Source organism: Petromyzon marinus, chromosome 43, assembly GCF_048934315.1.
Source record: "Petromyzon marinus isolate PM22_M1 ecotype Great Lakes invasive population chromosome 43, UKy_Petmar_22M1.pri1.0, whole genome shotgun sequence".
In the NCBI taxonomy this organism is placed as follows: Eukaryota; Metazoa; Chordata; class Hyperoartia; order Petromyzontiformes; family Petromyzontidae; genus Petromyzon; species Petromyzon marinus.
In genome coordinates, this window is record NC_133709.1 from 9,811,577 (window position 1) to 9,827,822 (window position 16,246).

Below are 16,246 nucleotides of genomic sequence, written 5' to 3' on the forward strand. Positions count from 1 at the left end.
TAAATTTCCGCTCACGGCCACCAACACCAATGACGATTATGCGAACCGTTCCTGGGCCTCCCCTAGGTCGACTCAGCCTCAAACGAGTACCTGGTGCGGCGTGTGAACATCGCCAATGGGGAAACAAAGGCGGTCGGGCGTGGTGCTGGCCACCCGCCCCCTCGTGTGCCGTGCCGGTCTGCATAGGTGCCGATCGCTAACAGCACTTGCTCCCAACGTCTATTACGGCTATACGTGGGGGTCTTTGTCTCGCTCTGCGAGTGGATTGAACGTGCGTCAATGCTTCCGGCGCTATCTCTCCTCCTTCCAAAGCCTCTGCCGTCTTTGTCAACCACCACCACCACCACCGCCCCCACCTCCTCACCTCCCTGTTCCTCCTCCTCCTCCTCTCTCCCACTACCGCTCAATCACCCACACCCACTCACCATCGTGCCAACATCGGCATCATAAAGCAGGCACGTCACAACGGCCTCCGTTCAATTCGCCTTATAATAGCCCCAACGAAACACCCTTTCGTGTCCAGTCTCCGCTCAAGTCCGGCTACCTGTACGTCTCTCTCGTGTGTCCGAGCACCTGAAGGTGTACGCGCGAGTCTTGCTATCGGGGTGAATTCGTCTCTTGTGTGTGTGCGTGTGTGTGCGTGTGTCCGACTAGCCCGCGTTGATTGACTCCTCTGTTTGCCTACCCGTGTGCCTGGCTGCTTAGTCTCACCATAAACTTGACATCTCTCGCTGAGTCCGCAGCCAGTGAGTACGATCATTGACGCCACATTTGGAAGAGCGTGTTGCGTATGTACGGAAACACGAAATGCGGTTTAGCAACCTCCTCTATATTTGCACTCCCTGGTTCTTTCGGTAAAGTCACGTCGGTAAGAAATAGAAGAAAGTAAAAATAAGAGATAAAAATATATGTAAAAAAAATAAAAGTAAATTAAATCACGACGTTTCGATTGCAACACAAGCAATCATCATCAGGTGTGAAAATCACAGCTAGAATTTTTTTTTACTAAAGTGCATTTTTGAAATATTTTTTTACCTACGTGATTTTACCGACCAGACGAGCACCTGCTGAGATTTATTGCGTCTTTTGAACATCGGACGGGATTTAAATAATGATAATTATCATCATCATCAACAACATCATCATCAGCAGCATCATCATAAGCATCAGCAGCAAATACCATGTGGCTCGATACGCAGTAAGTACCATCAATATCTGCTGGGAGGTCAACGGAATAGACTGGTCCCGCCACGGGATCGTGGAGTTTCCACCTCTGGCTCACACGAGCAGGGTTAGACTTTTGATTGAGTTTCGAGTATATTTCCATGATGATGATGATAGTTTTAGATGATGATGGTGATGTCGTTTCTGCTGCTAATGATGGTTATGATGCAAATACTGATGCTGGTGATGATGCGAATACTGATGCTGGTGATGATGGTGATGCTGGTGATGATGGTTATGTGAATACTGATGCTGGTGATGATGGTTATGATGCGGTGACTGCTGATGATGATGGTTATGATGCTGCTATGGCGAACGGATACTACTGCTGCTTCTAACCAACTATTGTTCCACTTGAATACGATAGCGATGGTGATGATGGTCATGATGATGATGATAATCATGGTGATGATGGGGATCATGATTACAACGACGGTGATGATGGATATAAAGATGAGAATGCCGATAATAAAGATAACAAATATGATTCATCATATATGTTACGACGCTAATTATGAGAATACCGATGGTGATAATGACGATGACAATGATGACATTATATTAATTGCGATAACGATGATTTACGATGAGAATTAGTGTCTCACTTCAAGTGCATGATGGTCTTTTACCATAACGATCACAGCGACGATAACAATCCCGGGAGATGCCGATGAAATACAATGATGACGAGCATATTCTTGGTCTTTCGGTGAAGTCGCAAAGATAAAAAATAAAATAAAAAATAAAAATCGTCGTGGGTTTTTTGCGTTTTTTTAATTTTCCATTTATTTTCTATCTACGTGACTTTACCGAAAGAACCAAGAATACGAATTACGGCAGTCGCGAAAGTTTACAGTCAAAGGATGACGACCATGATGATGTCAACGATGTTGCAGGCTCACAATCCCACCACCAACACCACCAAACACCACCACCGCCCTCTCGCGACGTTCGCCTTTGGACCTGGGAGGAGGAGGAGCAAGAGAAAGACGAGCAGGGGGATCAAGCAGGAGAGGAGGAGGAGAGGAGATCTCAGGCATCATGATGGAGTGGTCTCTGGTTCGGCTCTTGGGAGCCGCCCTGCTCTGCTTGGCTCCGCGGGGAGGCGCCGCTGTTGGGGTCGGCCCCTGCCTCGGCGTGGACCAGCTGAGCGACCCCGTGGCACAGGTGACTTGAGTGATATGGAGAGAGAGACGGAGATGAGTATATGGCAGTACTCGTCATCACGATTAGCATCATCAGAATCGGCAGGAACATCAGCAGCGGTAGCATCAGCAGTGGTAGTACTGATAGTAACACATTTTTCTTGCTGTGGTTTTCACACCTGATGATGATTGCTTGCGTTGCAGTCGAAACGTCGTGAGAATTTTATTGTTTTTTTATTTTTATTATTTTATTGTTTCCCTTCTACGTGACTTTACCGAAAGAACCAAGAATATAATTATCATTGTCAACATTATCATGCATCTTGACGTAAAGCTTTCGTGACTGCAGAGATTCATCCCCCCCTCTTGCTGATGACGTACGCTCGTGTTGCGATCGAAACGTCGTCGTTTTTTTTGTTATTTTCTTTGAACCTAGCTACGTGACTTTGCCGAAAGACCCAAAGAATATGAACATCATATTCTTGGTTCTTTCGGTAAAGTCACGTAGAAGGGAAACAATATTAATAATACAAATATAAAACAATAAAATTCTCACGACGTTTCGACTGCAACACAAGCAATCAAGCAATCATCATCAGCTGTGGTTGTCACACCTGATGATGATTGCTTGCGTTGCAGTCGAAACGTCGTGAGAATTTTATTGTTTTTTTATTATTTTATTGTTTCCCTTCTACGTGACTTTACCGAAAAAACCAAGAATATGAATCCCTGCAGTCACGAAAGCTTTAAATACAAAATATGAACATCGTCACAATCAACATCAGCAATCAGCAGGCACATCAGCAGTAGTGGTGGTATTAACAACATTCTCATAGGCAACATCATTTTGAGCAGCAGCAACAGGATCAGCAACGGTAGTACGAGTGCTGTTGTAACACAATTCTCATCATCATCATCTGCAGCAGCAGCATCTGCAGCAACATTAGCATCGTTCCGCTCTACGTCTCTCCGTCGGACTGCAACGCTCTTAACGGATGACCCCACTATAGGAAAGAAACCTGTCAGTCCAAACGTGTGTTCTATACCCTATTGTCTTGACTCAAGGCTGCTGCAGTGATGAACTGCAGCGCGGGCTGATGGTTTGTGCGGGAAAACACACACACACACAACTACTGTGTCTTCAGTTGACGTGGTTAGCAACATACGGTGCGGAAGAAGTTCAGCACACACACACACACAATACACGAGACACCTGGCCCGCGTGTATACTTTGCCATTCGCATTCTCCGGCTTAACCACGCCGACGATGATTGTAAGCTGTCCATTGAAAACCGGCCACATGGCCAGAAACGATTCCCCCCCCCCCCAAAAAAAAAAAATTCGGCGATATAAATAATCCTGACCTTAAATGTGACAGTAACAAAAAAAAGTGGGATCTATCGAGCGATGAGTCTAGCCCCATGTTCCTCTCGCCTGTCAATCAAAGCTGCCTAGTTAATCTAAAGGTATCTTTGTATTTGCAGGTTCTTTGCGCTCAGACGGTGCAGTTGCTGATGGCTGTAGTCGAGATGTCTTAAGTAACCTCTCGATGTTCCACCTATCCGTCTAACCCAGTGCTGGGCGATCTGCGGCTCTTTAAGGAACTTGCTTCGAGACGTTTGTTGTTACTGGTAGGAAGGAAGATTGTAAACTGAGTGTACCAGCCTGCAATAGATTAATGTGTCCGTCCGTCCGTCCCCTTTCAATACTTTTAACGAAGTGAAATCTCGTGCTGTTGGGGTGTAAAATCAGCAATGGACAGCGCAGAGACTTGATACGTCTTATTGCACCCAACATTTGGAAGTCACGTAACAGGAATGCGTAACAATGTCATAAAATTGCGCAAAATTCCAATGTTCCTACCAGCCCACCCTGCAGGGACCTGTTTATGCAGGACCGACACCCCGTCCCGTATTCACCACACAATGCACTGTGGCTCTTGAAATACACGTTTCAGTCGAACGCACAAAACATGCCTCTTCTTATTCTTGGTTCTTTCGGTAAAGTCACCACGTAGAAGGGAAATAATAAAAGAATAATAAAAATATTAAACAATAAGAAAAAAAGCGCCACTTGTTTCAAAAAATTTCTTGCCGTGGTTTTCACACCTGATGATGATTGCGTTGCGTTGCAGTCGAAACGTCGTGAGGATTTTATTGTTTTATATTTTTATTATTTTATTGTTTCCCTTCTACGTGGTGGTGACTTTACCGAAAGAACCGAGAATATGAATCCCTGCAGTTCACGAAAGCTTTAAATCGAAATTTATGCCTCTTCTTGAGTACTTTTGTTGCAGGCCCCTGGCCTAACCTGTCCCATCCGATACCCCTGCATTTCCCCGACCTGTCTCTTCGATCTTCCTGTCTACCTCACCTATCTAACGTGTATATCTTACCCTACATGTATATCTCACCTGTCTGTATAACCTAAGACAATCTTGCATATCTTAAACCTGTCCGCCTAACCTGTCAATGTCAACCTACCCACCTTTCCATAGATCACGTCCACCTAATAGGCCCATCTCACCCACTTTCTATTTGGCGCCAACGTATCTACATCTTACTTGTCTACATATTATTTGTATACCTATTTAACCTGCGTGTATAACTTGTCTAACCAGTTTGTCTAACTCTAACGCTGTAACTCCCCCCTCTAATTTTGCAGTTCCTTTGCTCTCGGGCCTGTAACGGTGACTGCGGAGCCTGGCTCTTGCCTGAGCGCGCCGCCCTAATGGAGGAGGCGGATGCCGCCCGGGGAGCCCAAGGCGAGCGGCCGGGCCCGGAGGCCTGGGGCCAGCAGGCTGGCAATGACGAGGTGGTGGACGACGAGGTGGTGGACGACGAGGTGATGGAGGACGAGGAGGAGCCACTGAGGCGCTCCCTGGGCTACGCCGTGGGGCACTTTCGGTGGGGCAAGCCGGCGAACCGCAAGAAACGGCCCGTGAAGGTGAGCAGGGTTTGGTGTTCGGGGCATCATCACAGTCATCACAGTTCCATAGTTTCATTTATTTTGGTATAGCTCCCGTGAGCCATTCGGCTCTTGAATCGGGTGCAACCGCGACAAACAAACAAAAAACAAAAAAAACATGAACAAGAAAAACATCTTAAAGTGACTTTGTGTGACATCATCTTGAAATCAACACGAGAGACGCGAAGCAACAACAAAAAAAACAATAGGGGTTTTTTTTTACCCCTTTCTGGCAATAAAACCGGATTTCCGTTAAGATGTCCAAACACAACGTAGATACCCTTTTGCGAGGAATCAAGTTTGCTGCATTCGCCAAGCGTGCTTTGTGGCAAAACGTGCAAAGCAAACGCGCTCTGACGATACATGGGCATTGTCTTTTGGGAACCGGTTTTGCCTGCGCCAGAGACAAGCCGGCCTTCTTTAAGGCCTTGTCTCTCTGTACCCAGTGTCAGACCAGAGAACAACGCCAAAAGGCGAACAGCACTAAGTCGGTGCAAGTATCGGGCCATTTGTCATCATCAGTGGCAGCAGTAGCATCACCATGCGCATCACCCTCGTCATGAGCAGCGGTAGCAATGGCATCGACAGAAGCAATCATCAGCAGAAGTAACAAGCATCAGTAGCAGCAGCAGCAGCAGAGACATCGTCATAATACTAATGATCATGATTATCAGCAGCCAGAGAAGCATCACTGTCACACACAAGCGACAGATACCCCATCATCAACAGTAGCAGCAACAACAGTAGTATGATCAGAAGTAGTTTCAGAAATCCATCATCATTATTAGCGAGATTATCATCAACAGCAGAAACAGTTTCAGTTCAGTTTCATTGATTAGGTATAACCCTGTGAGCCATGCGGCTCTTGACTCGGGTGTAACCGCAACACAACAAAAACATGAACAAGAAAACATCTTAAAGTGACTACGCACAAAGAGAAAAATCCAGGAAAAAAACGAGCAAAGTCTTACAGAAAAAAAAAACACCCACCGTATATCAACGCTGTGTGCAAAAATCCCAGTGGGATGCAAGTCTTAACAATAACAACCACAAGACAATTTAGATTAAAGTTATCAGGCCAACTTTGTACTTCGACAAACAAACACGGCTAAACCAAACGTTTTCGAAATCGCTAAAATAAAGCTGTAAACACAATGTAACAGTGATCATAGGAGCTATGATTCAAATTTAACAATAAACGATACACATAACATGTACGACCAAACTTTGCAGCCATAGCTGGCAGCATGAGTCACTCCATAACAGCAGGAGTATCAGCATCATCATCATCATCGGCATCAACACCTTCAACATCTACATCATCCGCAGCAGTAGTAGTAGCATCATGAGTAGTAGCAGCATCCTTCATCATTTTTCGATTGAAAGCTTTCGTGACTGCAGGGATTCATATTCTTGGTTCTTTCGATAAAGTCACGTAGAAGGGAAATAATAAAAAATAAACAAAAATTACTTCCCTTCTACGTGACTTTACCGAAAGAACCACGAACATCCTTCATCATGTTCAACATACGCAGCAACAACTATAGCAGCAGCAGCAGCATCTTCGTTACCGTCATCAACATCTCTGCGGCGTTCTGATAACAGATGATGGTGACATCTATGGTAATAATGAGCCTGGCAAAATAGATGATGATGATGAAGTTAGAACATCACGTGATGATGATGTATTTAGGAAATATTTATAAACGTCGTTATTGTGTCGGGTGGTGGAGCGTTAAGAATGTCCAGGATTCTGGCATTAAACAACTCCACTTTCTGCCTGGCCTAACTCAACAACGAATATGAAATTTTGACTTAAAACTTCAGTGACTGCAGGAATTCATATTCTAAATAATAACAATAAAATAATTACAGTTTCATTTAAAGCTTTCGTGACTGCAGGGATTCATATTCTTGGTTCTTTCGGTAAAGTCACGTAGAAGGGAAACAATGAAATAATAAAAATATATTTTTATTACCGAAAGAACCAAGAATAATAAAATATATTTTTATTATTTTATTTTATTGTTTCCCTTCTACGTGACTTTACTGAAAGAACCAAGAATAAGAAAATAATTAAAATAATTATTATGATGATAACGACCAAGAAAAATAAAACTATTATTCTCAAAATTTAATTATTTTATTGTTATCAAAATAATTATTTTATTATTTTTGGTGTGAAAATCACCTGATGATGATTGCTTGTGTTGCAGTCGAAACGTCGTGAGAATTTTATTATTTTATATTTTTATTATTTTATTGTTTCCCTTCTGCGTGACTTTACCGAAAGAACCAAGAATACGAATCCCTGCAGTCACGAAAGCTTTAAATCAAAATGTAATTATTTTATTGTTATTATTTTTTCTATCTATCTGACTTTACCGAAATAACCATAAAATAAAACCAAATATGAACACAGTATTTGATGGTGATTAAACACACAAACGGACGAATCATAACCATCATCATTGGCCTCACCATCATGTACAATGAGGGAAAAAAAGTATTTGATCCCCTGCTGATTTTGTACGTTTGCCCACTGACAAAGAAATGATCAGTCTATAATTTTAATGGTAGGTTTATTTGAACAGTGAGAGACAGAATAACAACAACAAAATCCAGAAAAACGCATGTCAAAAATGTTATAAATTGATTTGCATTTTAATGAGGGAAATAAGTATTTGACCCCCTCTCAATCAGAAAGATTTCTGGCTCCCAGGTGCCATTTATACAGGTAACGAGCTGAGATTAGGAGCACACTCTTAAAGGGAGTGCTCCTAATCTCAGCTTGTTACTTGTATAAAAGACACCTGTCTACAGAAGCAATCAATCAATCAATCAGATTCCAAACTCTCCACCATGGCCAAGACCAAAGAGCTCTCCAAGGATGTCAGGGACAAGATTGTAGACCTACACAAGGTTGGAATGGGCTACAAGACCATTGCCAAGCAGCTTGGTGAGAAGGTGACAACAGTTGATGCGATTATTCGCAAATGGAAGAAACACAAAAGAACTGTCAATCTCCCTCGGCCTGGGGCTCCATGCAAGATCTCACCTCGTGGAGTTGCAATGATCATGAGAACGGTGAGGAATCAGCCCAGAACTACACGGGAGGATCTTGTCAATGATCTCAAGGCAGCTGGGACCATAGTCACCAAGAAAACATTTGGTAACACACTACGCCGTGAAGGACTGAAATCCAGCAGCGCCCGCAAGGTCCCCCTGCTCAAGAAAGCACATATACATGCCCGTCTGAAGTTTGCCAATGAACATCTGAATGATTCAGAGGACAACTGGGTGAAAGTGTTGTGGTCAGATGAGACCAAAATGGAGCTCTTTGGCATCAACTCAACTCGCCATGTTTGGAAGAGGAGGAATGCTGCCTATGACCCCAAGAACACCATCCACACCGTCAAACATGGAGGTGGAAACATTATGCTTTGGGGGTGTTTTTCTGCTAAGGGGACAGGACAACTTCATCGCATCAAAGGGACGATGGATGGGGCCATGTACCGTCAAATCTTGGGTGAGAACCTCTTTCCCTCAGCCAGGGCATTGAAAATGGGTCGAGGATGGGTATTCCAGCATGACAATGACCCACAACACACTGTCAAGACAACAAAGGAGTGGATCAAGAAGAAGCACACTAAGGTCCTGGAGTGGCCTAGCCAGTCGCCAGACCTTAATCCCATAGAAAATCTGTGGAGGGAGCTGAAGGTTCGAGTTGCCAAACGTCAGCCTCGAAACCTTAATGACTTGGAGAAGATCTGCAAAGAGGAGTGGGACAAAATCCCTCCTGAGATGTGTGCAAACCTGGTGGCCAACTACAAGAAACGTCTGACCTCTGTGATTGCCAACAAGGGTTTTGCCACCAAGTACTAAGTCATGTTTTGCAGAGGGGTCAAATACTTATTTCCCTCATTAAAATGCAAATCAATTTATAACATTTTTGACATGCGTTTTTCTGGATTTTTTTGTTGTTATTCTGTCTCTCACTGTTCAAATAAACCTACCATTAAAATGATAGACTGATCATTTCTTTGTCAGTGGGCAAACGTACAAAATCAGCAAGGGATCAAATACTTTTTTCCCTCGCTGTAGATCTACACGTTGAACTTCTTTCGCACCGCACGTAGCCAACCGTGTTGATCGGAGGTGCGGATCACATTACCATCAACACCGCCATCATCACCGCTATTATCAACACTAATAGCGGTGATGATGAGCAGCATCGAGATCGGTATCGTTACAATTATTATTTCGGTGCCTTCACCGTCACCAACATGATCAATCACGTATGAAACATACTGTCATTGCTTGATGGCCAAATCTGGAAATCACAATAGAGTATAGAGTATATATATAATAGGGGGAATTATTGCGGGCAGATCGAGATCATGAGGATTAAATGGAGGGTGGGAGAACGAGAGGAGATTCGGGGAGCAGTTGAGAAATGTAATTGCAATCATGAAAAGCAAAGATTCCCGCATGGCCGTCAGACGGCCGTTGACAATCGCTGCGACGTTGCCCTGCCTCTTGACATGGATCGGCGACAAGGACACCCGGCAATCAGAAGCGGAACAGAAAAAAGGGGGAAAAGTGAACAAAAGGGGCATTGGTAGGAGGCGTGCTCGGCGTGCTGTGGAATTGGCATTTAGGAGAGCGGGAAGAGGAAGCGACGGGCGGATCGGAGAAGCAAACGCGAGCGGGATCCGTCGCATTCGAGCGCAGTTAAGGAACATCGAACGGTGCGGGGGAGGGGGGGTTTGAGGCCGGACGAACAATCAGCCTCTAAGGGATGATGGCTGACCGATGGACGAGACCGGTAACAGATTGACAGCCAAAGGTGGGGTGGGTGGGTGGGGGGGTTGGAGACCCGAGTTCAATTCCTGCTCACGGCCACCAACCAACACCAGTTTTTTTTTCTTGATGATGAGCGAGTAAGCAGCACCGATGGAGTTCGGCACACGAGGGTTGGTGGGGTGTGGGGGGAAAGTGGGCAGCACCACGCCCCGAGCGCCTTCGAATCCCCCAGTGCTGTATGCACAGCACGCACGTATGCGAGTGCGTATGTTGAACTTCTTTCGCACCGTACGTAGCCAACCGTGCTCATCGGAGGTGTGTGTTTGTGTATACAGTATCACATCGGTGCTACTCGCTAACAGCACTTGCCCTATCAATATGTTAAAGGCTGTATGGGGGATCTTTGTCTTTGTATATCACTGCGCCATGAACCGAGTTCGATGCCAGCTCACGGTCAACACTGGTGGCGAATATGTGGACCGGTCCTGGGCCTCCCCTTGGTTGACTCGGTCTCAAATTAGCATTTGGTGCGGTGCGTAAAACATCGCCAGTTTGGGAGACAAAGGCGGCCGTGCGCGGTGCTGACAATCCACCCCCTGGTAAACCGTGCCGGCCCTTAATAGGTGCTGCTTGCTAACGGCACTTGCCCCAAAAGCCTGGGAAGGTTATTCGGGGGAACTTCATCTTTTCCTGGTGAACAAAGTGGATGACTGTGCATGAGGGTGTGCTAGTGTGGTTAGCGTAAGGCGAATCGAGCGGCGGTGTTGTGACGTGCATGCTTATGGTGCTGCTGCTGATGCTGCTGATGCTGCTGCTGATGCTGCTCATGTTGAGATGATGGTGGGAAGGTGCGGATGGGTGAGCGAGTGAGCGGTTGTGGAGAAGAGGCGGATGACGAGGAGGGGGTCGTTTGTGGTTGACAAAGACAGAAGGCGGAGGCTGTGGATGGAGGAGAGATAAAGACGGGAAGCATTAACGCACGTTCAGCCCGCTCGCACAGCAAGACAAACGCTCCACCGCGTAGCCTTTTACAGAGACCCGCCCCTCTCTCTCTATTTAAGGCCTCGACACAGAGGCATTGGGTCTCTGTGTGTCTATGTTGTGTCTCTCTCTGCTTGTGTGTCTCCGTGTCTGTGTTTTGTCTCTCTCTCTCTCAAATTTAATTCTACCTGATGACGGTTGCTTGTGTTGCAATCGAAACGTCGAACTCTATTACTAATTTTCTTTTCTACGTGACTTTTACCGAAAGAACCAAAGAGTATTTTTTTTTTACAGAGACCGTCATGGCCCCACCGAACCTTCTCCTGTCCCGTCCATCCCTCTTCATTGTCAGTTCCTCTCCCATCGTCTTCCCCTCCCCGTTTAAATTGAAACAAAGGTCCACGTTCCCGCTTGCGGTCATCACATCACGGTGGGGCAATGAGCCCAACTCCTCTAAATCGAGGCCGTAATTATAATATATATTTGGGGACACATCCCCCCCCCCAATATTTAAATATACTCAAAATGCCCCCCCCCCAATATATTGCTATAAATAGCTTTCTGTTGATATGATTGTGGTTATGGTTGTACTTTATTAATCCCTAAACTCTGCCATTACATACAATGAAACAAGAAATGGTAAGAAAGTAAAAACGGAGTAATATAATACAATATGCACTATTAGGCATTATTGTAACAAAACAAATAAAAAGTACATCCCATGTGTTAGTGAATTTTTTGTTATATTTTAGGCAGGAAATGGCAGGAAATTAGTTTTCAAATTTAGATTTTTTTTCTGGGGGGGGGGGCGGGGAGGGGCCCGGACCCCCTGGAAGATTTGGTCCCCCCCAATGTTGACTCCATGGCTACGGCCTTGCTCTAAATGCAGGAGCACTACGTTCCAGGGCAGGGGACCGGCAGCCTGCAGCTCCCTATACGTACGCGGCGCCCTTAAGAAAGTTTGCTTCGTGACGTTGTTTATCAAGAGAGCGCCACTGTCTCGTATTCACCACGTTGCATTTGGGCTCTTGATATAACGATGTTTAATTTTTTTTTACCGAATTCGCCCAAAATTTTACTTTTGTTATTTTGGTTGCCGGAGACCCCCTCTGTGCATGTACGTTGAACTTCTTTCGCGCCGTACGTAGCCACCCATGCTAATCGGGAGATACGGACCGCTGCCCTATGAGGTGGTCCTGCGGAGTCTCTGCGTGGTCCCCCCAATTCGTGCTCTGTGTTGGGCTAATGTTGAGCTAAAAACAAACAAACAGAACAACCAGAGACCTCTTCTTTGGTTCTTTCGATAAGGTCACGTAGAATGAGAATAAAATAATAAAATAACACAATAAAATTCTGACGACGTTTCGGCCACAATGCAAGCGGCCGTCTTCAGGTGAAAGCTACAGACCTGCGTTGTGGCCGAAACGTCGTGAGAATTTTATTGTGTTATTTTATTATTTTATTCTCATTCTACGTGACCGTACCGAAAGAACCAGAGAAGATGAATCCTTGCAGTCACGAAAGCTTTAAATCGAAACCAGAGACCTCTTGCCGTTTGAGTGCTGATGATGCTGCTGCTGCTGCTGCTGATGTCACCGATAGGTCTTCGTGGAGCCCGGCTCGGAAGACTCTCAAGATCTCTCCGAGAGAGCCATCATCTCAAACAATGACCTACAGCCACATCAACACGAACAACAACAACAACATCATCAACAGCAGCAGCAGCAGCAACATCGCCACCACCAAGTCGAGCAGAACGGTTTCACTGCAGCCGAAGCGTCCCGTGCGATCGCCTCCTCCTGGCCCTGGATCCTTTCGCCCGGGGCCGTTCCTATGGCCGGTGCCGCCGGGATAGGCGGGCCTGTGAGGTCTCAAGACGAAGTGGGGCTTGGGCCGCGGCGACAGAGTAAGCGCTACGGAGGTTTCCACGTCCACGGCGAGCCTCCGGCTGCCAAGACACCCCTCATGGTGCTGTTTAAGATGTTCAAAGGCAGGGATGGGAAGTCTCAATAAATCGGGTGGGCGCTGGAGGGATAGTAACGATGGATGAATAAATAAATAAGGAACTGGAAACTCATGCGTATTGATTCCTGATGTGTGTCTTTGTTGTTGTTGTCGTCTGCATCGGCGTTAGCAGCAGCAGTGGCAGCAGCAGCAGCAGCTGTGTTGTCAGCAGTAGCAGCAGCATCAGTAGCAGCACGATCACAAAGCAGTGGCATCAGCAGCAGCGTTGTCATTTGGCAGTAGCAACAACATTATCACCATCAGTAGCAGCAGTAGCAGCAGTATTGCCATCAGCAGCGGCATTGTCATCATCGGCAGTAGCAGCATTGTCATCAGCAGCGGCATTGTCATCATCGGCAGTAGCAGCATTGTCATCAGCAGCGGCATGGTCATCATCGGCAGTAGTAGCATTGTCATCAGCAGCGGCATTGTCATCATCGGCAGTAGCAGCATTGTCATCAGCAGCGGCATGGTCATCATCGGCAGTAGCAGCATTGTCATCAGCAGCGGCATTGTCATCATCGGCAGTAGCAGCATTGTCATCAGCAGCGGCATGGTCATCATCGGCAGTAGTAGCATTGTCATCAGCAGCGGCATTGTCATCATCGGCAGTAGTAGCATTGTCATCAGCAGCGGCATTGTCATCATCGGCAGTAGTAGCATTGTCATCAGCAGCGGCATTGTCATCAGCAGCGGCATTGTCATCAGCAGTGGCATTGTCATCAGTAGCAGCATTGTCATCAGCAGCGGCATTGTCATCATCGGCAGTAGTAGCATTGTCATCAGCAGTGGCATTGTCATCATCGGCAGTAGTAGCATTGTCATCAGCAGCGGCATTGTCATCAGCAGCGGCATTGTCATCAGCAGTGGCATTGTCATCAGCAGCGGCATTGTCATCAGCAGCGGCATGGTCATCATCGGCAGTAGTAGCATTGTCATCAGCAGCGGCATTGTCATCATCGGCAGTAGTAGCATTGTCATCAGCAGCGGCATTGTCATCAGCAGCGGCATTGTCATCAGCAGTGGCATTGTCATCAGCAGCGGCATTGTCATCAGCAGTGGCATTGTCATCATCGGCAGTAGCAGCATTGTCATCAGCAGTGGCATTGTCATCATCGGCAGTAGCAGCATCATCATCATCGGCAGTAGCAGCAGCATCGTCATCATCAGAATAATGATTATTGACGGTATCACCTCCTTCACCACCAGCACCACCGCTATCCACACCACAACAGTCGCTACTAGTCCCACCTGACACCATCGCCGTCATTACTACCAGCAGCGTCATCCATCATCAGCATAGTTTTAACAGGCCACAGGCTGCTGATGAGACCCATCAAGTGAAAACCCGGCTAGGGTCCGCGATGCTTAAAACAAATCTTGCTGCGAAACAGTTATTAATGGGGGGGAGGGGGGGGGGGGGCTGATGATCGCCCGATGTGATTGAACTTGTATCAGTTGCTATGGCAATGAAAACAAATGCTTGTTTGTTAGTTTTGGTGGTCCGGATGTCTCGTGCCCCCCAATTCATTGACGTTTGCATTTTCATTTCTGTTTTAAATAAACCTTACCAAAAATATAAAGTTTTAGAGAATTCAATTTGGGGGGTGGGGGGAGGGGGAATCACAAGACATGTTGACCACTGTGTGTGTTGCGATCTGTCCTGTATTCCACTAACATCACAACGTTGTGCGATGGCGATGAGTAATTTTGTACAATCATAAAGGGAGAGAGAGAGATAGCTCGCTCTCCCCCTCTCTCCCCTCGCTCTCCCCCTCTCTCCCTTTCTCTCCCCTCGCTCTCCCTCGCTCTCCCTTTCTCCCCCCTCGCTCTCTCTCCCTCGCTCTCCCCTCTCCCCTCGCTCTCTCCCCTCGCTCTCCCTTTCTCCCCCCACGCTCTCTCTCCCTCGCTCTCTCCCCTCGCTCTCCCTTTCACTCCCCTCGCTCTCTCTCCCTCGCTCTCTCTCCCCTCGCTCTCCCCTCGCTCTCTCTCCCTCGCTCTCCCCTCGCTCTCTCTCCCTCGCTCTCCCCTCGCTCTCTCCCCTCGCTCCCCCTTTCTCTCCCCTCGCTCTCTCCATCGCTCTCACCCCGGTGTTGCGCCCGTGTTGTAACCACGGTGTCAGAATCAGACTCATTTTATTCATACTGGAGGAATCCGATAAGCTGTGAAGCTGTCACCTTTTATTTTCCCCACGGATGTCCAGTAAGGGGGCCGGTCAGAACGTTACAACAACAAACAATATGACAACACGATAGCAGTGCAAAGTATAAGAAAGCAAAGCAAATCACGTGGATTACATAACCATGTTTATTTTTCTTCTTTGGTTCTTTCGGTAAAGTCACGTAGAATGAGAATAAAATAATAAATTGATAAAATAAAATAACACAATAAAATTCTCACGACGTTTCGGCCACAACACAAACAGCCTTCATCAGGTGAAGGGACGAGACTGTCTGGAGGACAGCGCTGATGAAGGCCGCTTGTGTTGTGGCCGAAACGTCGTGAGAATTTTATTGTGTTATTTTATTTTATCAATTTATTATTTTATTCTCATTCTACGTGACTTTACCGAAAGAACCAAAGAAGATGAATCCTTGCAGTCACGAAAGCTTTAAATCGAAATCATGTTTATTTTACCACGTAAAGCCAACAGAGCCATTCGCTTTTTCAGAAGCGACCTGGCCACAAATGACAGCTCAACGTAGTGGCTTATCACGTATGCAAATTCGGAGCACAAAATCACCCGAATAACACAAAGGGCATGTTTCTAAATGAGGAGGGGAAAACCCGGAGGATCGGGAGAAAATACAAAAAAATGTTCCACGTGACCACGGCGAGAGAGAGACACGCAAACTCCAATTATAGCGGGGGTCGGGGTCGGGGTCGAACACCCCCCCCCCGACCTCCTGCATTCCTGGCGAGGAAGATACCATCACTCCACCGATGTCGCTTCCAGCGATTCCCCTTGTGGGGGGGATTCAGTTTGCCGAGGAAGACCCCCCTCCCACGAAACGTCAGACGTCGTGGTGCCGAACGAACAACACGTGGTAAAACCCGCTCAGACCTAACCCTGTACGTCGCATAACCCAATACACACCAAGGCATCCTCCTTGGAACTC

The 16,246-nt window shown here is 46.5% G+C and overlaps 1 protein-coding gene across 2 annotated transcripts; it reads left to right on the forward strand.

The window, feature by feature from the left end:
* Positions 1–427: 427 nt before the first annotated feature.
* Positions 428–13,200, forward strand: LOC116951642 (uncharacterized). Of its 2 annotated transcripts, none has more exons than XM_032970422.2 (4): positions 428–546; positions 2,121–2,391; positions 5,034–5,315; positions 12,726–13,200. In XM_032970422.2, the coding sequence occupies exons 2-4, from the start codon at positions 2,266–2,268 to the stop codon at positions 13,134–13,136; spliced, it is 819 nt and encodes a 272-aa protein (XP_032826313.2). In that variant the 5' UTR covers positions 428–546; positions 2,121–2,265; the 3' UTR covers positions 13,137–13,200. The 2 variants fall into 2 exon arrangements, with proteins under 2 accessions (XP_032826313.2, XP_032826312.2); XM_032970421.2 differs by having other exon boundaries at positions 457–746.
* Positions 13,201–16,246: the final 3,046 nt, after the last annotated feature.